This window comes from Dipteris shenzhenensis, chromosome 14 (assembly GCF_047967505.1).
Source record: "Dipteris shenzhenensis isolate YYH24624 ecotype China chromosome 14, Dip_SZ_1.0, whole genome shotgun sequence".
NCBI classification, from domain to species: domain Eukaryota; kingdom Viridiplantae; phylum Streptophyta; class Polypodiopsida; order Gleicheniales; family Dipteridaceae; genus Dipteris; species Dipteris shenzhenensis.
In genome coordinates, this window is record NC_141609.1 from 43,721,288 (window position 1) to 43,746,235 (window position 24,948).

The 24,948-nt window shown below is 46.5% G+C and overlaps 1 protein-coding gene across 1 annotated transcript in view; it reads left to right on the forward strand.

Moving 5' to 3' along the window:
* Positions 1 to 24,948, forward strand: part of LOC147894679 (callose synthase 9-like) — a 433,662-nt gene that overhangs the window by 133,888 nt on the left and 274,826 nt on the right. Inside the window, exons 7-11 of the mRNA XM_087384939.1 lie at positions 8,489 to 8,565; positions 8,749 to 8,845; positions 16,412 to 16,528; positions 16,653 to 16,752; positions 16,876 to 16,999. Of these exons, the coding sequence (XP_087241065.1) occupies positions 8,489 to 8,565; positions 8,749 to 8,845; positions 16,412 to 16,528; positions 16,653 to 16,752; positions 16,876 to 16,999 (515 nt within the window). The remainder of the gene's footprint in view (positions 1 to 8,488; positions 8,566 to 8,748; positions 8,846 to 16,411; positions 16,529 to 16,652; positions 16,753 to 16,875; positions 17,000 to 24,948) is intronic.

The following is a 24,948-nucleotide window of genomic DNA, read 5'->3' on the forward strand; positions in this document are numbered from 1 at the left end:
GAGGATCAATAGTGTAAACCATTCTCTTCCCCCTATCCAAGAAAGGAAGTGAAGACTGCTCTCTATCCTGTGTCTGCCCAGCCGCGGAGACCTCTACTGCCTCAAGAAGAGCGTTTGGCACCGCTGGTTCTAGGGAAGAAGCTGCAACCGGGGAGGACGTCGACGAAGCTTAAGTGTCTCGGACTATGCGAGGTGAGACTGGAGGGACAGCTCGAGGTGAAGCAGAGTCCACAAATGTACCCTTGTGAACTGAAGGAGGGATCTGCACACATGCTAGAACCCACTGGAGAGCGTCGCGTGCCCCTGAGGTATGTGGGGATCGAGGAGCAGGTGATGGATCTGTACCACCCCCCTGTCGAGGCTGAGGAGCAGGTGCTGTACCACCACCATCCTGAGGAGGACTGCCATGCAAAGGCCGAGGAGCAGTTGCTGAACCTGTACCACCCCTCTGTCGAGGCCGAGGAGTAAGTGCTGGACCTGTACCACCCCCCTGTCGAGGCCATGGGACGGTAGCTATACCAGAGGGCTTCTTGGGCCTTTTCTTCTTCCTGGGGCAATCCCTGGCAAAGTGTCCAATGGTCCTGCATATCTTGCACTAGTCCTGTCTGCCTGAAATCTCTCCTCTCTGGCGAAAAAAGGAACCATCCGAGCACTGGATCATAACATGGTCCATCTTGAGGTTAGGATCCTTGCAGAGGATCCTAACTCTAGGTACCCCATCAGCCTTGGTTGCCTCTGTTGCAGTCAATGGCAACCCAGGGAGGGATGGGATCTCAGCAACCACGCCAAAATGCTCCCCAATAACAGAAAGACGTCGATGGTAAACCTGGGGAAGCCCGGGAAATTTGATGAAGAGCAAAAAGATTTCCTTATCTGCCTCCACTGGGTCGAAACCAATATGAAAGGCTTCAAAGAAGATCTTCCTGTGTCCCAGGTGTAAAAACTCAGCTTTGAGCACAGTGCTCGCAGCCTTTGGAGTGTCAAAAACAACCTGAAAAAAACCTCGTCCCAGAAGACGAACATCTAACAATCGTGGAGTGAGGTCTGAGGGGAGAGCCGCAAGCATCTAGTCTTTGGCTTGGGATCTGGAGGGGTGAGACCCGAAGATGCGTGCTAGCAGCATGGTAGAGCATTCAGTCTCTACATCCTTCTTGAGCTGTTGCAACTCGTCTTTAGAAAAGGTAATAGTTTTCATGGCCGGTGGAGGTGGAGTAGGATTGGCTGACAGAGTATCCATCGCCAATCGAGGTGAGGAGGCCGACTCTGACAATTTGGAGGCTTCTTCCGCTCCAAAAAATGCTGTGGGAGATAGGGGGGAAGAAAACAACGAAAGGAGGTGAGGAGGGAGCGGGGGAAGGGGCGAGGAGGGGAGGGGTAGAGGGGAGAGGCTGAGAGGCTGAAGGGGAGGGGATAGGCTGAGAAAGAAAGAAAGAAAGAAAGTGTATTATTGTCCACTAGAGGCCAAAATGGGCCCATGGGACATCAAGAACTCTGCATACAAGATAGCACAAAATCAACGTGCCCCAAAGAAGAGGCATCGTCGAATATCATCTAAGTGCTACGCAATATAATGCAAGTGAAAGTACATAATGTCAAATCTGAGCCTAAATACAGAGTAAACTAGATGCAAGGAAACCGCCCCCGGGTAGCAAAATGGGGGGGATGAGCACAATATGCCAATGCAAAGATACAAGTCCAGGTGTCACGGAGTCTGAGAACCAAAATAATACTGGAAATCCTGTCCATCGACTCTGCCTCCTGCTATGAGAGTACAAATTTGGGCAAAGGAGAGGGAGGGAGGGGGCAGGCTAGGGAGAGGAAGGAGAGGCAGGAAGGGGGCGGGCTGAGGAGCAGGGAGGGGGCAGGCTGAGAGGAGAGGGAGAGGAGGGAGAGGAAAGGGAGGAAGGGGGCGGGAGCAGGCTGAGAGGGAGAGGAGAGGGAGAGGAAGGAAAGGGAGGGGTAGGGAGGGGCGAGCTGAGAGGAAGGGAGGGGTCGGCGCAGGCTGAGAGGAAGAGGAGAGGGAGAGGCGGAGAGGCAGGGAGGGGATGGCGCAGGCTGAGAGGGAGAGGAGAGGGAGAGGAAGGGGTGGGTTGAGAGGCAGGGAGGGGGCAGAGGCGCAGGCTGAGAGGGGGAGGAGAGGGAGTGGGCTGAGGGGAAGGGGGCGGGCTGAAGGGGGAGGAGGAGAAGGGAGGGAGGGGCTGAGGGAGGGGGAGGGGCTGAGGGCAAGGGAGAGAGGGAGGGACGGGCTGATGGAGAGGGTGCAACAAGGGAGCGGGGAGGAGCAGTAGCTAAGTTGCACCAAACAGGGCCTTTTTCTCAGTGCTTGCGGAGAACTTCCGCCTCCAAAACGGGCCCCGAAATGACCTGATCCCGCAGCATATATTGCCCTCTCGCCACATCGCGAAGGGCGTCTCAATCCGAGACAATGCACTCTTGCACTTTCTGACTGTGCTACCTGCAGAGATTTACTCCGAAACTCGAAAAAGGAAAGCAACACTGGTCCTCTTACCAGGACACCATGAACTTGGTTTGCTTTCTTGAGCTCCTTACCACGAACCAGGCTCTAATACCATGTGAAGATAGTGGGAGAGAAGGAAGGAGTCTCACTTGCACCTTTCTCACATACACAATGGGGAAATACACACAAAGGTGGAGGCTGAAAACAATTTTCCTATTCTTAGTTGTGAAAGCCAAAAGAACTCTAGTACAAAGAAATAGAAGAACCCTATATGTGGGTCTCAAACCAAACTCAGCTAACTAAGGTGGCATACTAATTGAGCCACGAACTAAAGTAGATAAGGATAGCTGTCATCCAGCTATTATTCATGAGCGGTGTACCAACCACATCTGCAGCTAACAAGTCGGTGATATAAATGCACAACGGTCACCCTGGCATATCACGAGTGGAGCTCGATATCTCAACATCCCTCATCCTCTAGATCGAGCATGGAGAAGGGAAAGGTAGGAAAGAAGGCTCTAATACCACATGCACATGGTGGAGAGGGAGAGTGATAATGATACTCAATTAAAGACATAATGGAATGGAAATGAAATAGCAAGAACAATGAACCAAAAGTACTAACGTGACCAAGAGGCTTGATACTTGGTTTATTTGACACTAGACAAGTACAACTCTTATATAGAGCACACACACACATATGAACACTAATGCATATGGGATAACTCCCGATGTGACACGTGGCCTCTATAGAACACACTAGACTAGAACTCACACTAGAACTCACTAGAACACACCAAAATGACTCATCTTGACTCCATTTCCTAATAGGGCCTAGGAAGACTTCCAAATGGCAGGAGTACCTTTGCAAGGCATTTCTTGTAGGCACCTTCTAAATTTTTATAAATTAAGGAAAATGCCGGTTGAATAGCCCTAGCCTTGGCTGTTGGCACTACTTCTTATATACCCTAGGTAGTAAGTAGTGAGTTGGGATCCTGAGAGGCAAGCTACATTACAGCAGCGAGCACCTTCTTGTTCCTCATAGATACTTGACCTATATTGTTTTTTCTCAAAGTTTCTATTAGAAGGTCTGTTTCTATGGAAAAAAACAAAGGATGCTATTCTACATACGATTATTACAACTGGCTTTAGCAATGCTCACTGTACATGAATTCTCTCACTTCTCTAGTTAGGGATAATCCATGGAACATTTGGCTATATGGTGGCTGTCCATTTCAACATCTACCATGGGCAATCAGAGTGGTGATGCATTGATGCTAGACAAGCATAGATTCAAAGCCTGCAATGGATACCTACTTAAGGAGAACATTAAGAGAGATTTGGTATCATTCCTAATGAAGACTTATGACTCTAGAGATGCTACTATAAGAGATAAATTTCCATGCTCTTTTGGCTCTTCCAAAATGGTGGACTCCTAGTCAACATTGAAGAGAGACCTTTGGTGTAGATCTTGAAGCTCAATAGCAGTTGAGTTTCTTCAGCATTGCATTTGCGGTTGTAGACATTACCTGGGGTTTTATCACCCGTCCCACATTGTCATGACAAGAGAAATGATTATTTAGTTAATTAATAGTCATTAGAACCTTATTATTGTTAGGCGCGCCAATTTGATGGTGCGGTTATATATTTGTATTTATGATCGATCAAGCGGTGTAAATAGTACCGCCAAAACTATGTAACATTGGCTAATGATTAGTAATAAAGATGTGCACACACGTGTCTAGGTCCTAGGGCCAATAGGAAAGGGAAAGGGTGCATTAGAGTGCATTGAATGGTAGGTGCATGGATCATAGGATAAGGGTAGTGTTATGGATAAATTTGACCAAAGTAAAAGGCATAAATATATGTGTGTGCTTGTATGTGTGGCAATAGTATAATAACATATGGTATGCATAAGGCCCAGGGTTGAGGTGGCAGGGCATGACCATGTGCCACCCTTCCACGTAAAAGGACCATAAGGTGTGTTGTACATAATCCATGGTAATAATAATATAAAATGATAAGGTGGCATGGGTCCTCCATGTACCGCCCCTCCACCTAGGTGGTCCCACGCCTGCATTTAGTGAGATATGGCCCAAGAACCATGGGAGAAGTAATATAAAATAGGTGGAGATGGATATTATATTAGATTATTCCCTCCATGCAAGATAGGTCCATGTCGGGGGGGGGTTGTAGAAAGTCCAAGATTGCAAGTTAAATAATGGGAAAGTAGGATGAGGTGGTAAGATTCCTTGTGTCAACCCTCCGCTTGTCCTCCTAAATGTTTGAATGTATTATAAAATTGGGAAGAGACCAAGGGAGTATCTTAGACTTGGGATATGGGAGTTAATTTAGGTTTAAAAATGAGGCAAAGAATTGTCGCACATAATTGAGAGTACGTAACCGCCTAACCCACATGGGAAACTCTTCCACACACACCATGCTTGTGGGAGGATGCATTTATCGGGAGAGACCCCCTCTCTTGGCTATAAAAGGAGGGGGCTATTCCTTGATGGGACAGGCTCATTCTTGTAAAGCCACCTAGCTAGTACTTTGATTTCTTCCCCCCATCCTTCCTTTCAAAGCGAGTGGAAGCACCGCCCCAACAAAGCCGCAAGCCACGAATGAGGGTGATCATTTGTAAGGAATACAAAGGTTATGGTCATCATGAAACTAAGTGTTGGGCATATTTGATACGAGTTTGCTTTTTCGGAAGATTATCAGAAAGGTCCTTAAGGACATTGCACAAAAGAAGGATTCCAAACCGCACACCCCTTGAAGAAATAGCATGGCGACTACAAGAACTAAAAGAAGTTGAAGGTGATGTGCAAGCTCTCCAACTGTTGACATTTGTCATGGGATTCTTGTTTGCCTTGATGAACAACCTCATGCAGCGCCGTGTCTCTAACCCTCGCTTGTAAAGATGGATGCAATATCATGAGGCTTGGTCCTTTTAAGATTATCTATGAGCTATTCTATGCTGAAGATTCTTCCCGTATAATATTTCACAATACACTAGTCACACCCTACCCTACCTATCTATGCTTTGTAGATGTATCTTCATCTGAGTTTCAGTTCAAGTTATCTCTTTCCATTGTTTGCTAATAGATAAGCCTCATTTCATCTCTCTCTTTTCCATCTTCTAAGCATGGCTGACATTCCCATGTTCTGTGGTCGGGTGGAAGAAAATCCAAATGAGTATCTTGTGGCCTTCAAGCGTCGTCGTGTTTCTCTTAACTTTCTTACTGAAGATAGATGGCTGTTGGTTCTTCCCACATTTCTAGAGGGTTTGGCTCAAGTGTGGTACGAGAAGCAGACCGAAGACGTTCGCCAAAGTTGACCGAGGTTGACAGCAGCTATGATCGAGTATTTCGGCAAAGAAGAGGAGCCGGAGAATGTATACCTACAGGTGGCAAACTTGAAGCAGTCAGAAGGTGAGACGGCGCGCCGATATGTGGATCGAGCAGCCATGCTCTTGGACCGTTTAATTGCCACGCATGAGGACAGTGCCGGATTTCGAGCTTGAATGACTCAACATGTACTGGGCTATCTCGTAGCAGGAGCAAGTGATGAATTCCGCCTTAAGCTTAAATGGGAGAATCCAGAAACCATGGTGCTAGCACATGAGATTACTCAAAAGTTTGATAAAGTTTAATTTGACCCCACTTCAAAGAAGACGATTGTCCCTCCGCAACCCCCTCAATTCTTGCAACAACAACCTGGAGGGTCCAACTCAAGGGCGTACCCCCACCCCCCATCAAGGATGTATCCACCGCCTCCACCTCAAATGTATGGTCCTCCCTTAGATGCTTACCCTCAACAAGGAGTATATTCTCAACCTCCACCTGGAAGATTTTCCCAGCCTCGCCCACGAGTCTCCCTCCTTCCTACTCCCTCGGCCCCTCCTACTAAAGAACCCGGAGTCAATGACCTAGCCAAGGCCCTGAATGATCTTTGGCTTGAGATGGTGGGCATCAGAAATCAAGCCAATCGCCCTCCAAGAGAACGTGCCAATGTTGTGTGCTACGAGTGCCACCAAAAGGGTCATTATCGCACGGAATGTCCCAATATTCCAAGGGTGAATCTTCTAAGTGAATCAGGCACCGAGGATTCTGACGTAGAGATCCTTGACCTCGAGAAAAGAAGTCGTACCATCTCGGATCCCTCTCCAAACCGTGAACCGAGCCGCCCCAGGAAGAAGGTGTCCTTCTCAGAGCCCTCAGATGCTGAGATGGTAGACCCACTAACAGAGAAGACTAAAAGATCTTGCAGGAGTAAGTGGTTGCTCTCGGATTTTTTCATTGGCTCGGAACAAGAGGACTATTCGGTCGTTCAGGACCTTTCTCATCGGTCTTTGAGCATCACGCGTAACCGCCTGCCCACATGAGAGACTCTTCCACACACACCATGCATGTGGGAGGATGCATTTATTGGGAGAGACCCCCTCTCTTGGATATAAAAGGAGGGGGCTATTCCTTGATGGAACACACTCATTCTTGTAAAGCCACCTAGCTAGTACTTTGATTTCTTCCCCCCATCCTTCCTTTCAAATAAAGCATGACCCTCTTTCCTTAATATCTCCATCTCTACATTCCTCGTCCCATCATGTACATGCTCCTCTTTTCCCTCTTCCTCTTCCCTTGTGCCATAGTCTCCCTCTTCATTCCCACCCCTCTTGATCCCTTTTCCCCACCCATGTTAATGCTTCTAGCCTCACGTTCTCTTTTTCTACATGGCCCTCAAGCGTCACCATGCCTAGCGTCTAGCCTCTTGTCTCGAATTCTTTTCTAGTTAATAGTAGGTGTAAATGGGAAGATGAAACTTGAGTGATCTCAAGGGACATTAATGAAAGGGTATCACCCGTTCATTGTGAATCTCACGTAGCATTCTCTCTACCACATTGCATTCATCTGCCATCTCTCTCCGACCTTGCATGTAGGTCGAAATAGAAACAAGTACTCTCACGAGGGCGCTCTTTCCCATTGGAGGGCCAATTGGCATTCAAATTCTGCATGCATTGCACACATTTGCATTCTCGAAAAGTCTGGTTTTTCACACACATAGTCAAGACCTAGGGTTGTGAGGGATCATATCTGAACAAGGCTATCTTGATCTAGAGAGGGATCACACTAGATACGATACCACTCTCTATGTCTAGGCCTTATTCTTATTTGTATATTTGGCCTGGGAGATTACTCATAGATGTACAGAGGTTATTGATGGGACTTGGACTTCCATTCAATCACTTTCTCACATACTGGTATGTCCAAGACAGAATCTTTCCTGAGAGAGTGGGACCTTGTTTTTGTTTCAAAACATAGACTGCCGCAAGGCCTTCTTCCACAAGGCCTTCTTGGCATTTCCACTCATAAGAGTTTATCTTGGAGTTTTGCATTTAGAAGTTTTCAGCCCAAAAAGGGAAGTGGAATTGTTCTGATGATTCTTGAATCACAAGTCGCAGTTTAAATAATAGACTTGAAATAGAATTTCCTTCTTTGGTCATAGCTCAAGTATTGTGTGATGACTATTGTGTATAGTTGAATCATATACAAATCTCTAAATTCAACATTAAAGAAGAATGAGTATATTAAAGACGCCCATGCATATCTTTGGATTCTTGCTGAATAACATGTATCAGGGTAAAATGACAGAATGCTCTATAAGCATGCAATAGCATGATTTGTGTGGTGACATATCCCAAGGAGGCAAGAACATCGTGGGTTTGTAAAACAGGCTAAGGACCATAGTGTTCCCTATTGTCACAAATGAAATATTCATCAATTAAGTCTCCAACATAATTCATCCTCTCACTTTCCATATGTTCAGATGTCCATGATTGAGAAGTGTAGCCCTCTATTGCAGTCTTGCTCTATCATGTAATAATGATTCTCCTTTAATGGATGTCCCATGAACTGGCATCTTTTCCTTTGATTGCATGTTTTCTGCCCGACTTTTCTATTCATGGCCGAGAGTTTTCCTAAGTTTACACATTAGTTATCCTGATTCCACTCGTTGTTTATTTTACACCAGGAGGCAAAGAAGAATAATGGGGGCAATGAGAGTCATTCAAAATGGAGAAACTATGATGACTTCAACGAGTTCTTCTGGTACTATCAAAAGTAGTGAATGAATATCTGCAGCATTGCACGCTTGAAGACTGAATATATATATATTATAATGCACAAGTCTATGGGAAGTTGATGGGTTTTATATTTGGAATTTATTGCATGCTTGAAGACTATTATAATGCACAATTGTATGGGAAGTTGATGGTTTATTGATTGATGTAGGTCGCCATCTTGTTTCAAGCTCCAATGGCCATGGAATTTGGAAGCAACTTTCTTTTCAAAATCAAACCATTCTGATGGGGCAAGAATTACTTTCATTGTATCCTCCTGTGTTCTTTGGTTTGTGTGACCTTAATAATTTTTTTTGAGTCAATAATTTCCTTGATTTTAGGCATTCAATTGTACATCTAGCATCCCTCTCAGGAAAATATACTTGCATCTCTGAAAATCAGGCATTCCGTGCCTACCTTGGTCAGGAGTGAGTGAAATTTGAGAGTCAAACTATTAAGGTTCCAAGTTTACCTATGACATGTCAAATTGAAAAATGCATGGGCAATAGAAGGACCAGATATTAGGCTTAGTTGTGAATTTCCAACAGACGAGAAATCATGTTAGTCTTTGTTATTGCTAGCCTTTATCATGATTGGTTTGGGACAGCATTATAGGCATTTATTGCAACAAATTATTTACGATTTCCAGCCTTTACCTCATCTTGAGATATGGCTCGTCTCAAAGACTGGGTACTCCACTCAAATGACTGTACTTGTCGATCATTGCCTTTGGCATATGTTACAGTTGCCTCTCTTTATAAGGTTTTGCAGCCTCCTTCATGTGTGTCAACCCATGCAAATTGGATTTAGTCTATGACACGTTCTCCTCATTGGTGGAGGAAACGGTTGAGGAAAATTTGGGATTGCAAACTTCTACTTCGTCAACAAGTTTTCCTTTGGAGAGTTCTCCTTTGGGTTCCTGTTGACTCTGTGCCAACATGAACTTATGAAGAAAGAGAAGGTGTTACAACTTTGTGATACAACTTTGTGTTACAACTTTGTGATACGACTTTGTGTTACATGCAGAGAGAGAAGCTCTCCAACTTGTATAAATACCCCATAATGGAATGAAGCCCACACTCTTTGGGGCATTGTGTTGAGTCTACTTTGGTATTCCAAGCATTTGTCTCAAGTGTCCATGCTTCCTTGCACTGCACGTCCAAAAGCATGTCCTAACCTTGCAACTCCTCCTCCCCTCTCCTCCAACCTTGCAACCCATCCTCTCCCTCTCCTCCTCCCTCCTCCTCCTCCTCCTCTCTCCTCCTCCTCCCTCCTCCTCCTTCCACCTCTCTCTTCTTTCCCCCATGCTCTTACACCTTCTTCCTCTCCCACTCCTATGCTCCCCTAAACCCTTTGTTCCTCAACCCTTAATCTCCATGATCTACGAGGGAGACGAGTTCTCCACCATGTACTCTACTCCGAACCTTGGATCCTCCTTCTAACCCTGGACTCCTTCTAAACCTTGGAACCTCCTTCTAAACCCTGGAACTCTTTTTGAACCCTGGAACCTCCTTCTAAACCCTGGAACTCTTTCTAAACCCTGGAACTCCTTCTAAACCTTGGAACCTCCTTCTAAACCTTGGAACTCTTTCCAAACCCTGGAACCTCCTTCTAAACCCTGGAACTCTTTCTAAACCCTGGAACTCTTTCTGAACCCTGAAACCTCCTTCTAACCCTTAAAACTCCTTCTAAACCCTACAACCCCCAATGAAGATGAGAGCCTTCATTACTTCAACAAAGATGGTTTACGTGCCTTTTACACATGCTTGCACTTTGTTTACTTACCACACTTAAGTCTACGTCTCTCACTGGAACACGACTCGAGGTCCTAAGCTACACATATACTACAACCGACAATCCCAATATATTTGTAGGTGACAAAAAGCCTCGGAACCCTGCAAACATAGAATACCCTGCTCTTCCTACGAAAGCAGTAGGAAAGAGCCAACATTTGGCGCTGTTGCCAGGGAGACTAGCGTCTCAAGTAAGAGCAAACATACGTAGGTATGTGTAAAACAAGACACTACTTCGAACTTTCACGGACATAACACTCAAGGGCAAGGAGAGTAAAATTTTTTTTCCCATTTCTAGCCAAACATATTAACCCCAAGCATCAACCTTGGGTTACTACTTTAAGAAATTTTCTTAATTTCTTAAATAGAAGCCACATGATATACAATCAGGCTAGGTAGTGGACACGGATGCGTAGAGCTTGCAATTTCGATCATTTTACCTTTTTGCAGAAAAGCAAACTGAGCTCTCCATAAAGAGTTATGGCTCGGGAAGAGTTTAGGGTTAAACCCTAAACTTAAAATCAAATCCTATAAAAACCTACTCCGCCACCTCATCCTTCATCTTTCACTTTTTGCCTCCATTCTCTTCTTCATTCCGAGCCCCACGCAAGACACTCCTCCCCTCTCCATCGACCACCCCCTTACTCCTATTCTCGCATTGTAAGTGACTTCGAGCCCTTCTCGAAGCGATAACCTAGCCTTCCACCCACCGTCCATTGTTCCACAACAATCCCATTACATCGAGAAAGACTTGGAGAGCGTTCAGGTGACCACTTCTCCCTCCTTTTCGATTTTCGTCCGTCAAGTTTTTGTGCTTTTTTTTTTCCCTTCCATCTCCACCACCACCTTCCCCTTCCATCTCCACCACCACCTTCCCCCTCCCCCACCACCACCACCTTCCCCCTCCCCCTCCACCACCACCTTCCCCCTTCCATCTCCACCACCACCTCCCCCCTCCATCTCCACCTCTCCCTCTCCCCCTCCATTTCCACCTCCACCTCCCCCTTCCCCCCCCCCCCCTTCATCTCCCCCTCCCCCTCCCCCTCCCCCTCCCCCCTCCATCTCCACCTCCCCCTCCCCCTCCCCCCTCCATCTCCACCTCCCCCTCCCCCTCGACCTCCCCCTCCCCCCTCCCCCTCCCCCTTCATCTCCACCTCCCCCCTCTCCCCTCCCCCTCCATTTGCACCTTCCCCTCCCCCCTCCCTCTCCATCTCCATCTCCACCACCTCCCCCTCCCCCTTTCCCCTCCCCGTCCCACCTCCACCATCCCCACCACCTCCCTTTCACTCTCTCTCTTTCTTTCTCTCTCTATCCCTCCCCCTTTCTCTCTCTTTCTCTCTCTCTCCCTCCCCCTTTCTCTCTCTATCTCTCTCTTTTCCTCCCCCTCCCTTTCTCTCTCTCATTTTCTCCCCATCCCCCTCTCTCTCTTTTCTCTCTCCTCTCTCCCCCTTTCCCCCCTCTCTCTCCTTTCTCTCTCCTCTCCCCCTTTTCCCCTCTCTCTCTCTTCTCTCTCTCCTCTTTTTTCCCCCCCTCTCTCTCTCCTCTCTCCCCCTCCCCCCCCCTCTTTCTCTCACTCTCTCCTCTCTCCCCCTCGTTCTCTCCCCCACCCCCTCTCTCTCTCACTCTCTCCTCTCTCCCCTCATTCTCTCCCCCCTTACCCCTGTCAACCCGACCCGCCCACCCCGCTCCCCTTCTCTCCTCTCTCCCCCCTTACCCCCTCCCCCTTACCCCCCCTCTCTGTAAACCCCCCCTCTGCAACCCACCCACCCCCCTCCCGCGGCGGCGCTCCGTAGAGCCGCCGCGCCCGCCCCGCGCACCCCCCAACCCCCCGCCCCCGCGCACCCCCCAATCCCCCGCCCCGCCAGCGGCGGCGCTCGCGCATCCAACCCCATCCCCCGACCGTCCCCGTCGCCCCGCCTCGCGGCCATCCCTCGACCGCCCCCGTCGCCCCACCCCGCCAGCCACCCCGCCCTACCAGCGGCCGAGCCCGCGCGCCCAACCCCATCCCCCCGGCCGTCCTCACCGCCTTGCCTCGCTGCCATCCCCCGCCGCCCCGCCCCGCCAGCCACCCCCCGCCCCCCGGTCGCCCCCTCTCCGCAGCGCCCCACCCCCTCCACACACCTCCGCACGCCCCCCCACCCCCTCCGCTCACCCGCTCCCCACCCCCTCTCCGCAGCGCCCCACCCCCTCAGCTCACCCGCCCCCCTCCCCCGTCCCCGCCCCGACCGCCCCCTCGCTCTTCGCCCCTCACCGCCGCCCCGCCCCGCTCGCCCCTGCCCCCTCCCCCTGTGCGCAAAACCCCCCCTGTGCAACCCCCCCTTGTGCGAAAAACCACGCCCCCCCCCCGGGCGCCGCCGTCGCGAAGTCCCCCACAGGAACCCAAAAAAAAAAAAACTAACCTAAAATTAATACTAGGGTTAGATTTAACCTTACTTAGGTTAGCATTAACTACAGTTAGGTTAGGTTAGTTAGGTTAGGCTAACTCGGTTAGTTAGTTAACCTCGGTTAGATTAGTCCACGTAGTAACTGACGTTAGGTTAGTTTAGTTAAACCCTCAGTTAGTTAGACTAGGTTCGATTAGGATTACCCTCAGTTAGGTTAGACTAACTCTTCAGTTAGTAACTAACTACAATTAGTTAAACCTCCCAGTTACAGTAACTGGGTGGATGGGTTAGTTTCAAACCCCTCAGTTGGACCTAAAGTCCATTCACACCACCATTAGGACCCCCCAAACGCAAATTTACCCCTACTTAACCCTTCGAAACTCATCCGTTTGGGACCCAAACTGAACCGTTTGAACCCAGATTTCACACACAGAAACACCACGTTACGGGGTATTTTTCCAGCCCATTGCACACCATTTCGGCATCCCTAGCACACGTTCATTCGCGCCCCCGTGTGGGCCTCATTTTGCATTAATTCACTCGTATTTTCACGCCGTGACCTCCGATTAACGATCCGTCTGCACCGGCACATTTCCCTACACACGTAGGACAATCTTAGGCACATTATTAACATGAGGGTCCCTACAGCAACTAACACCACTCTAACTCTCCTAACAACACCACATCCACACCCGCACTTGGGGTAGCGACACCCTTGGCAAATCACGCACAATCTGCATGCAGTTACGTTCCGGCCAACGACTTCGACTCCAACGCTCGCCCCATCCACATCTAACTCCACTACAACAACCGCCCCCGCCAATCCTCTACCCCGAATCCCCCCCTGAGATTCAACAACTCCCTTTAACTCCTCCACGCCCCAACATGCTGGACGCCGTCATGACCATGATGGGGATATCGAGCTCGATGCAGAGGGTGACAACTTCTTCAATCGACGAAAATCACAACAATCAAGGCCGACGCCCCTTGGGAAAACTGGAACTTCCCAAATATAATGGTAGGGGAGACCCAGCTCACTTCCTCCAGCATTTTAATGCCGCATGTCGAGCAGGTGGTGATCAATCCCATGAAACCAAGGTGGCTTGGTTTCCAATGGCCTTAACTGATGAGGCGTCAGAATGGTACCTCGACCTTCTTGTGGAAGAACGTGCCACATGGGACCTACGTCAAACTGAATTCAAACGTCGTTTTCAAACGGAGAGGCTACAAGATGATCCCGCTCTCCAACTCAGCAAGATCGAACAAGGCCGGAGGGAAGATGTACGCACATACCTGGGAAAGATGAAGAGATTGATCGCCAAATGTGACCCACGCCTAGATGCAAAGTACCTCACGGCATGGTTCATAGCAGGTCTAAGAAAGAAAATCCGCAAGGATATGAAAAAGATAAGTAGCTATGAAACATTCAGTGCTGCTCATGCGGCAGCCATTGACATCGAAGATGGCATGACAGATTCAGACACTAGCAGTGATGACGCCAGATCAAATACACGAGATAAGCGCTCGAAAAAAAGGTAAATCAGAGGACACTGCCGAAACATCCAATGAAGATCGCCTAGAGGCCATGACCTTGAAGCTGAAAGAAGATATGATGCAGGCCATGGATCAAAAACTCCACTTGTCTCAGCCGCCAACTCAAACATATCCACGGCGAGAAAATGTCTGGTGCCCACACTGCTTGGTAAATCATACAGCAAATGAATGCCCAGTCCTAAGAGCAAGGATCACTGCACAAGCAAATCCACCGCCACGGTTGTGGTGCCATATCTGTGTCGTCGGCGGCCATGATGAGAACAGTTGCATCTTCAACATGCGCAACAATCCGCCTCGACCACCACAATACCAAGCGGCACCCATGCCAGTATACAGGCAACCGGCACTTGCACAAGCACCCCCAGCTCCGAGGCTAAATCCTGTTCCCGTTCGGACACAAGTCCCACAACTACTCAGGAATCCGAATCCACGACCGTATCCAAGAGTGCCAAATCTAGCTCCTCAGGCAGTTCCCATACATCAATTACAAGCCGAGGAAGTAGACTCGCTATTTGAGTATGAAGCAGAGTACCCAGTGTACTATGTAGAAGGTGCGGAGGGTCTAATACCAGTCTATGCAAATCAAGTACGACCCAACACATATCGAGCACCAATCAAGTGTTACGGTTGTGGAGAAAATCATCGGATCGCAGAGTGCCCTCATCGTGGTAGCCCCGCTACTTTCCAACCACTCTGCAGAGATTGTGGCATAGGACATGCCTGTATGGATTGTCCCATGAAAAATAAGGTCCCAGAACAAACAGAGGTTAAGCCTGACGTCCCCATCGGCATCATTGGGGTGGACCATCAAAGTCTGGGTCCGGCAAGTCTAAGGTCACAACCTATCAATGTAATTACACGCCAACAGAAAGAGGCCATGAAGGATCCTATCATTCCAATCCAACCGAACCGACTTCTTCATGCCATGCTTTTAGCCTCTTCTGCCTTTCTTCTTGAGCAAAGATTGCCTCCCAACAATGATCCTCCAAGGATTCTAGATCCCGTAATCGCAAGTGTGCACGCCTCCAAGTCATCAATCATTTGTGAAATCACTTGAGTGGTATCCATGTGAAACTCATAGGGCATGACCGCTTCAAGGCCATACACCAACTTAAACAGGGAACACCTTGTACTAGCCTTGTAGGCAGTCCGATAAGCGAATAAAGCAGCTGGGAGTTCCTCATCCCAATATTTCAAACAATTAAGGCAAAGTTTAGTCACGGCTCCACCAAAAGTTTGGTTGCTGCTTTTTTTCAAGCCATTGCCACGTGGATAATAGGGAGTGGATGTCTTGTGAACCATTTGCATTTGGTAGTTTGTTCAGCTGGCGTCTTCCAAGTAACTTAGTAATGACATCATTGATGAAATGGAAACCTATTCCACTCATCAATTCCACTGAAAACACGAACCTAGATATAATCTGATCATATAAGAACTGGGCCACCATTTGGGTTGTGCAAGTGGAGGTTGCCTTGGCCTCCACCCAGTTTGTACCTACTCCGTGGCAGCTAAAACATACTTTTATTTCTAGTTCTTGTGGCCAGATTGATGGGCCCAACAAAATACAAACCCCAAAGATAGAAGGGGGTACTGGATGAAATGGATTAAGGGGAAGATACTCACGACTGGTGGGTTTAGGTGCTGCTCTTTGACACAAGTCACACCTTCGCACATGGGCATGCCAATCTTGGAACAACTTTGGCCACCATAACCTTGCACGCATGATTTCCCAAGCAGTGGCTTTAGGGACCATATAACCACCCCCCATGCCAACATGAACCTCTTCAAGGAGGGATGGAGTTTCGTGAAGAAGCATGCACCGCCTCAAAATATGGTATAGCTGCCCAGTAATCAATTTGAATGATTTGGTTAATAAATGGGAAGGGGACCTTCCAAGTTACAAAGAGAAGGGGAGCAATAGTTCTCATCAACAGAGCTCTACTTATATATTCCTGCTGTTAAGTCTTTTGTGCAATCTGCATCTTTGAACTATGTTGGTGCACACAAGCTTTGCATATGAGCGCTCGTCTAATATTCAAGTTTCTATCACTTTATGCATTTGTAAGTTAGAACTCTACTCATAGAATTGTGTGTAAATTCTCAGGTTTTGCAAGCAAGGAAACATTCGTTGGGGAAATCATCTTTTGTTGAACATCGCACTTTTCTCCACTTGTACCACAGCTTTCACCGACTATGGATTCTATTGGTAATGATGTTCCAGGTCTGGGAATGATCCTACAGCTATCTGAAAGTCAAATTATCCTACGGGCACTTTTATTTTGTCTATGTAGAATTGTAGATAGATCTCCTGTACTGATATTTATAAGAAATGGTTGAGCTTACAGGGCTTGACAATCATAGCGTTTTCAAGTAAACTAGATTTCCAGACACTAAAGATAATACTCAGCCTGGGTCCCACATACTTTGTCATGAAATTCATTGAATGTAAGTAATTGATGATATTAGTTGATAGCAGATCGCCTGTTATGAATATGTTCCATAATATTTCAGTTTTGGATTCAGTGTACTTCATATGGCAACAAACTTACCTTTTGTGGCAATACACAGCTGCCCTTGACACCATTCTGATGTTTGGAGCTTATAGGAGCTCTCGCAGTGCAGCAACTGCACGAATATTCGTGCACTTTTTCTTTTTTGGAGGATGTGCAGGAGCAATTACATACTTGTATTGGTAGGTTGCACAATCCTTTATATTGGGTTTGAACTACCTCATTTGCTGTTGTAATAGGAGGCTTTGAAAAGAAACAATATGATTATCACTTTTATCATGGGAAGGGAAATACACCAGGTAGGTTTGACATAGTGAACAGACTAATAAGACTTAAAGCATATCATTTTAGTTCCCTAGCAACCTAAAAGGTCTGTGGTCAAGAAGAGTTGATAGTTAGTAGAACAGTTTCAATTTATCTCAAGAGTGTGGATTTCATATTTTGGCATCTTGGTGGATAGTTATGCACCAGCATGTTGCCAGCAATTGGGCCACTTTTGGTAGTGACTCGTGAGCTTATTGTTTGAGGTGGGCTCTTGGATTGTTGGAGAAATCTTCAATGGAGGACAAGATTTGGAGTGACTTCCTTCCCTGATATTTCCTATCAGCGAGGGGCAGTTGGGAGTAGTTTTTCTTTCTTAGATGAGGCATGATCCCTTGCGCTCATAGGAATCTCCTCTACTCCTTCAACCAATATAGTCACAATTGTTGGCAGCCATGGAGGCTGCCACGTGTCCAAAGGTGATGCCGGGTGCGGGGGGGTCCCACTCCCCTCCCTGTCCCATAGCCGTGTCTAGCCCCTATCTCTCTCTCTCTCTACCAAAAAGCCCCGTCCCATAGCCACGTCTAGCCTCTCTCTCTCTCTATGTGGTCAAGTTGAAGTCTTGGTCCTATGCTTCTCTACCATCAATTGATACAAGGCTAAACCCCTCTGATCCATGCATATGAAAACCCAAAATGATGAAGGGTTCCCTCCAAAGAGTCCCAATCTACCCTGTCATATGCTTTTTCAAAGTCCAAGAGTAGAATGGCTATCTTTTTTCCACTCTGAAGCTTCCCAAAAAGAAAATATATTATTGAAAATGCTTATGCTATGAACAAATCCTGTTTGCGTCTCATGAATAAGATCTGGAAGTACGGGATGCAAACACAAGCTGATTTCTTTTGCTAGGATTTTATACCAAGTGCCCAATAAAGTTATAGGTCTCCACTATGACACTAAATTTCTGCACCCTCCTTTTGGGATTAAATGTATGAGACCCTCTGTAAGTGATTCAGGCATCTCACCCGAGTCCCAAACACCCTGCAACGGTGAGGTAATGTGATCCCCAATCATATCCCAAAAGGTCAGGAAGAAGAAGCTGTGGGTCCGTTTGAACCTGGGCACTTCCCCTTGTGAAGGGTAAGAAGCATAGACTTAAACTCTATATTGGTGAAAGGTGCATCAAGAGAAAGCCTCATATCCGGTTTCACCAACATAGGAATACACTGCCATGATGACTTGTTTGGCATCATCAATGGACTCGCTACCAAGATCTACTGAGAGAAGGAAGACATTAAAATCTGTAGCTATGCACATGACGGCATCTGGATCTGATAGTAAAACTCCATCTGAGTCAATGAGATGAGAAACACTCTCTCTACTATGTATGGGGCCATAGAAATGCATATTGACTCTACCTCCCATCTGGATCCATAAGGACTCTCATGCATGAAAGGTATACTCTGCTCTCTGATCTATCAAAATTTGCTGGTGAACCTTTTGCTGCAGCAAGGCGCTCCTGAATCCAAGCATCGTGTGGCCTCTTATGCTCTCTCCCTGCAAGGCTGCCAACTGTTGGCGAACACCAATCTCTCGTCTAAGAATCTCTTATCTCATGGTACTCGTCCATCTGAGGAAGGAGATACCATGTCAATAGGAACCCCAACCACTGTGTCACCAAAGGTGGAAGGCATAAAATCCTCCTCGAGAAAGTCCGTGACATCTGCAAGGGCTGCGAAAGAGTTCCTGTGAACCAAACCTATCATAGGGGTGCGAAGAATCCCTTTAGAGGGAAGCGGTTAGCAGTGTACACAACCCCTTTCCCTCTATCCAAGAGGGGAGATGAGGGAAGGAGTTGCTAAAAAATGGTATGGTGTTCTGGATGACAACCTCTTGATCTGGAGGGTGTGAAGGCCGCACACGAATCAGAATCCATCTAGGGACAGCAGGTGGAGGTACAAGGGAGCATTTTGCCGACGAAGAGCAGTCTGACGTGAAGGGGCTATAGCAACACCCTATCGAGGTCCAAGAGGTGGTGTTGGAATTGTACCAACACCCTGTCGAAGTCGAGGAGGGGGTGTTGAGACCGTACCACCCCCTGTCGAGGTCTAGGGGGAGTTGTTGTATTAGAAGGCTTTTTGGGCCTCTTCTTCTTTTTGGGACTTTCCCTGGCAAAATGCAATCTCCACTCTTTGTTAAAAGGAAGAACCATCCGGGCGCTAAGCATGACATTTTCATCAGATAAATTAGGGTCCAACAAAAGGACCCTAACTGTAGGAACCCCGTCAGAATTTCCCTCATTGTCGATAAGTTCAAGGGCGAAGGGTTCCCTACATGGCAAGCTAAGATGCAGCTGCTCCTCATGAAAGAAAATGTATGGGATGTGATTGAGGATGATTGCACCTACGCCACAATAACAGATCTTCAACAAATCAAGATATGGAAGCAACAAAACTCAAAGACCATTGCTCTTGTTGGTATTTTCCTCGACGACTCTTTGATTAATCATATCAACTTCAAATCAACGGCCAAGGAGATTTGGGCGCGTCTCGAGAATTGGTAATAAAATCACAAACTCCAAGGTTGTATTGAAGCTACAATTTTATAAGTTAAAATGGAGGATAATGATGCATTAAGTGCCCACTTGGCAAAAATGCAATCTCTTGTTTAACAACATTCCAGCCTGAAGTGTTCACCTGACGACGAGGAAAAAATGGCTGTTCTCATGAAGATGATGGAAGGAGTCTCTCATTTTGAGAACACTCTTGAAGTACTTGGACTTGCCTCGAAAACCTTTGATGAAATGGTGACCCTTCTTCTCGAAAAAGATCACCGGAACAAAGAATCTCCACTCTTTACATTAGGCACTGAAGAGGCTCTTGCTTCACAAGGGCCATATTGAAGCACATTGGGACGCAATAAAAGCAAAATAACAAGACCAGCATCATGTCAACTTGGTTGAAGGAGAGGACACCCAGAGGAGATTCCAGTCATCGACCAAGAACTATCTGCCCATGTCACCCTCATTGAGGATGACAACCCATATGTATTCTGATTTCTCTTATGCGATTCAATAAAGGTCCTTTGCCTTGAGTAGTCTCTCTAAAATGATGTATGCTTTTGTGGCTTTGAAGTAAATAAGGTTACTTTGCCCTGAGTAGTCCCCCAAAAATGATTGTATTGGGTATTTACTCTTATGGCTATGCGAGACTCCTACCTTGTTCAGAGTAAGGGGGGGATGACAAGGGTATCTTCATGTGCATCCTGACTAAACATCAAAGACAAGGTTATCCTCATGTGCATCCTGCAATGCAATAATCCATAATGGAATGCCCATCCCTGAAAACGCTCCCCACCAAGTAGACTCTGTGAGCGGCATGTCATCTGTGTCAATCCACTCTGGCGGAATGGCTTCCTGTATTGCTGTATCCTGAGTGCACTCCCTCTAAGGTGGCCAACTACTAGAAGTTTAATCCTTTGGAAGTCTCATAAAGGCCTGCCAAGCGCCTATAGTAGAAGCAGGTCCCCTCTCCCATCTAGACCACTGCATATAATGTGACACTCCAAGTGGCCTGCCATGGTCATCCAGAATCGAGTCATTCCACATGACTAGCTGCCTATGAATTTCTTCACGAGAGGTGGGTGGAACTCTGCGAAGTGTGTTTCTTAAGCAACCCCAAGCTTTTAGAATAGCAGCCATGAGAGGGGAAGGGGGGGATTTTGAGATGGGCTGAAGTAAAGATCCATCTATTGCTGTCCAACCAATCTCCTCCATGAGAAGGGGTACAAGACTGAATGCTGCGTGAGAAAAAATCCTTCCAGGGCTCCTGTCCAGGCATCAATCCACGTACTACAAACTTGCAGAGCAAGGCCATATATTGCAAGTTCGGGTAAATAATATTGAGACGTCATTCTCCTGTGGGGAGAATGAGGGTCTCCCAAGCCACCCTGGCTACAACATCTGAGGTGCCATCTAAACCGCTCCATAGGAAGTTCCTGATAGGTCTCATGAGCTGAGCGATACAACCTCTAGATCTGCACCAACACGAGCAAACAAACCAAGAAGTGGCCAATAATACCTGGTTCACAATCACAACTTTGGATGCAAGGTCAAGTCTTGCAAAACTCCAAAAGATGAGTTTCCTCTTGATACTCTCCAACATGGGAGCGAACTGCTGTGCCGGAGAGATGCCCACCCCAACCTGGCATCCCAGATACCTGATGGAGGCTCCCCTCTGAATCCAAGTGAACCCTATGTCCATTCCCCATACGGGAGTGTCCTCATCACTGATCCAAAAACCATTGGATTTGTTCCAATTAATGTGTACATTTGCCACAATACAAAACAAAATCCAATGCCATCCTGAATGAATTCAGTGTCTCTGGAGTGGCATTCAAAAAAACAGCCGTATCATCTGCCAACTCACTGTCTAAGAGCTCATCCTCCTGCCTCAGAGGAAGCTTGAGCCCTGCAATCCCAGCTTGAGGCAAGAGGAAAGAAGAATTGCTTGTTGACCCTACCTCTCGTATGAGTCCAAAATGATTATCTGGCATGAAAGGCATACTATGCTCTCTAATCTAAAAGGGACTGATTCTGGGCCCTTGCTGCAGCAAGGTGCTCCTGAATCCAAGCATCTGTAGGCCTCTTCTGCTCCTCCCTCTAGAGGACAGCCAACTACTGATGGTTACCTTTCTCACGCCTGAGGATCTCACCCCTCCTGATACAACCGGAACTAACGAAACAGCTATGGCCTCATAAAAGAAACAGACAGAATTCTACTCTCAGAAGCTCTCCCTCTCTCTCTCTCTCTGGAGATGCACTAGGGCCCAGGACAAATTGTCGGGCTGGGACCCCCCGAAGGTCTTTATTCATTTCAGAAAATCTATTACAGAAATTCAGCTTCAGCTTAGAGCTGTCTCGTAAGTCTCTCTCCCTTTCCAACGTGAAAAGAATTCTTCTTTTACAAGAGCTTCAAGCCCCATTCAAATTGGCAACATGCCACTTGTCTAAAATCTAGACTAAATTCTTTTACAAGCCTCTAAGGGCCATTCTGGAGTCTTCAAAGCTCTCGGTCACACGAACCGCTTCCTAGGTGCTTGTCAGGCTCCCATTTCGCTTAGGAAAAATAATCCTTCCTAGTACCTGCAACAATTAATTAAAGCGCACCACCATGGTACCCATTAATTGTTAGCGCTTTGCATGCAAATAACACACTGTGGACTAATCCTAGTCACGGTGGGCGTCCCCACTGAACACATGTGCACATCTAAACAAATATATATATATAAAAATAAATATATATATTTTCTCTGGTTGACCGGAGTCAACACTCTTGATTATAATTAAAGAGCTTCGACCCAAGGTCAAGGCGCCTTAATTATAGCCAAGTCTCTCCAACCGAGGTTGGCACATCTTGGTTAACCAGGGTTAACCCCTATTGGCGCATGCCAAGTCTTGTTGACCGAAGTCAACACTCTCTGACCGTAGTCAGGTTTACTTGACTAGAGTCAAGTATCTTTGACCGTAGTCAATCCTTTGACCATTAAAATAACTCTTTGACCGTAATTAACACATATAAAACTCTTTAATTATGATCAAATAAATGGTCAACTGTACTTTGACTTAGGATATTTACATTGTGGTGACATCCCCTCGGCTTCTATTCAGTTGACCTCAACTGAAAAGCTTCCTTGTAAACATCCAAAAGCTGTGGATGATCGGATAACATGTCTTCGTCCATCCACTTGGCATCTAATGCCGTATAATTCTTGAATTTTACAAGATACCTGTAAAATTCCTTACCCCGAGGGCCTTTACGTACAGTATGGTACACAATTTGCTCTGGCTGAAGGACTTCCTCCAGCTCATCCACTTCTGGTGGATCTTCAGATACTGGTTCTGTAGGCTCTGGTCCCTGGAATTTCTTTAGAAGACTCACATGGAATGCATTGTGAATCCTCCAATGCTCTGGCAATGCTAATCTGTATGCAACCTCATTTATTCTCTCTGTAACCCTGAAAGGGCCATGGTATCTGGGAGATAACTTTGCATACACTTTCTGTTTGCCTTTAAACTTGCGGAGCCTAGCTTTTTCAAACCTTAAAAGTATCCAGTCCCCTTCCTTGAGATCTAGCTGTCTCCTATGTTTATCTGCAGCCCTTTTATGTTTCTCTTGAGACCTTTCAATTGCTGTCCGGACTTGGCTGTAAGCTGTCTGGAGGTCTCTTACAAACTGATCAGCTGCAAATATTTCATCTTTAGTCCTCAATATAGGTGGCAAAATCACCTTCCCATATATGACTTCAAAAGGGGCTTTCCTTGTAGAGCTATGTACTGTATTATTGTAAGCAAACTCTACTAAGGGTAGGTACTTTTCCCAGTCTGAACTTTGGTCACCCACGTAGCATTTCAGCATATCCAAAATGGTAGAATTTGCTACTTCACTTTGACCATCTATTTGGGGATGGAAAGAAGAAGAAAAATTCAGATTCGTCCCCATGTTATCAAATAAAGCTCTCCAAAATAGACTGGTCATTCTGGGATCTCGATCACTAACAATGGACTTAGGCATACCATGATGTTTAAAAATTTGTGCCATGAACAGCTTAGCCATATGATCTGCCTTTATGGTTTTGCGAACCGGAATGAAATGAGCTTGCTTGCTGAATCTATCTATGATAGTCCAAATCCCATCATTCCCTGACTTTGATCTCGGCAAATCAAAAATAAAGTCCATTGTAATATTTTCCCATGGTGCCTGAGGCACGGGAAGAGGCATAAGTAGGCCAGGTGCCTTCTGTCTATCATATTTCATTTTCTGACACGTAAGGCATTCAGTAACAAACTGATGTATATCTTTCCGCATTCCTGGCCAAAAGAAATACCTCTCTAGTGCTAGAGTTGTTGCTGTAATTCCTCTGTGTCCAGCATAGGGAGGTGCATGGCATTCTTCCAAAATCTTTTTCCTCATCTCCTGGGTGATGCATAGGCAATCATCTTTCATTAAATACCCATCTTTCAGGGAATAGTGACTGGTAGATTGCCCTTCTTGCATTTGCTGTAAAATTTCACCAAAATCAGAATCATGAGCATATTGTTCCCTCATACCTTCCAGGTCCTGATGGTAAGCAATAGTCACATTATTGACCTGGGGTCTTCGGGACAAGGCATCTGCCACTCTGTTCCGAATTCCTGGGGTATGGACAATCTGAAAATGGTACATTGACAGCATGTTTGCCCATTTCATATGCTTCTCTGAAAGCTTGGTCTGAGTCAAAAAGTATTTCAGACTTTGGTGATCTGTTTTGACAGTAAAATCTGCACCCAAAAGATAATGTTTCCATGTATGGATGGCATGAATTACAGCCAATAACTCTTTCTCATAGATTCCTAAATAACTTTCCGCATCCCGAAGTCGTCTGCTTTCATAGGCTACTACATGACCATTCTGATGCAATGCAGCGCCAACACATTCTCCACAAGCATCACAATCCACATCAAAAGACTGATACAGATCCGGAACTACCAGAATAGGCTCTGTAGTCAACTTTTCCTTGAGTGTATTGAATGCTTTCTTCTGTGATAATCCCCATGTGAAAGCTGCATTTTTCTTAGTGAGGTCATGTAATGGAGCTGCGATATCAGCAAAATGTCTGATAAATCTTCTGTAGTAAGAACACAAGCCTAAAAAGCTTCGAACTTCATGCACAGTTTTCAGCTCTGGCCATTCCTGAATGGCACGGATCTTTGCTGGATCCATTTGTATCCCATTCTTGGATATTATATGCCCCAGATAGTGGATTTCTTCCAGGAAGAATTCACTTTTCTTGCTGTTGGCATAGAGCTGATGATTTCTCAGCTCTTGAAACA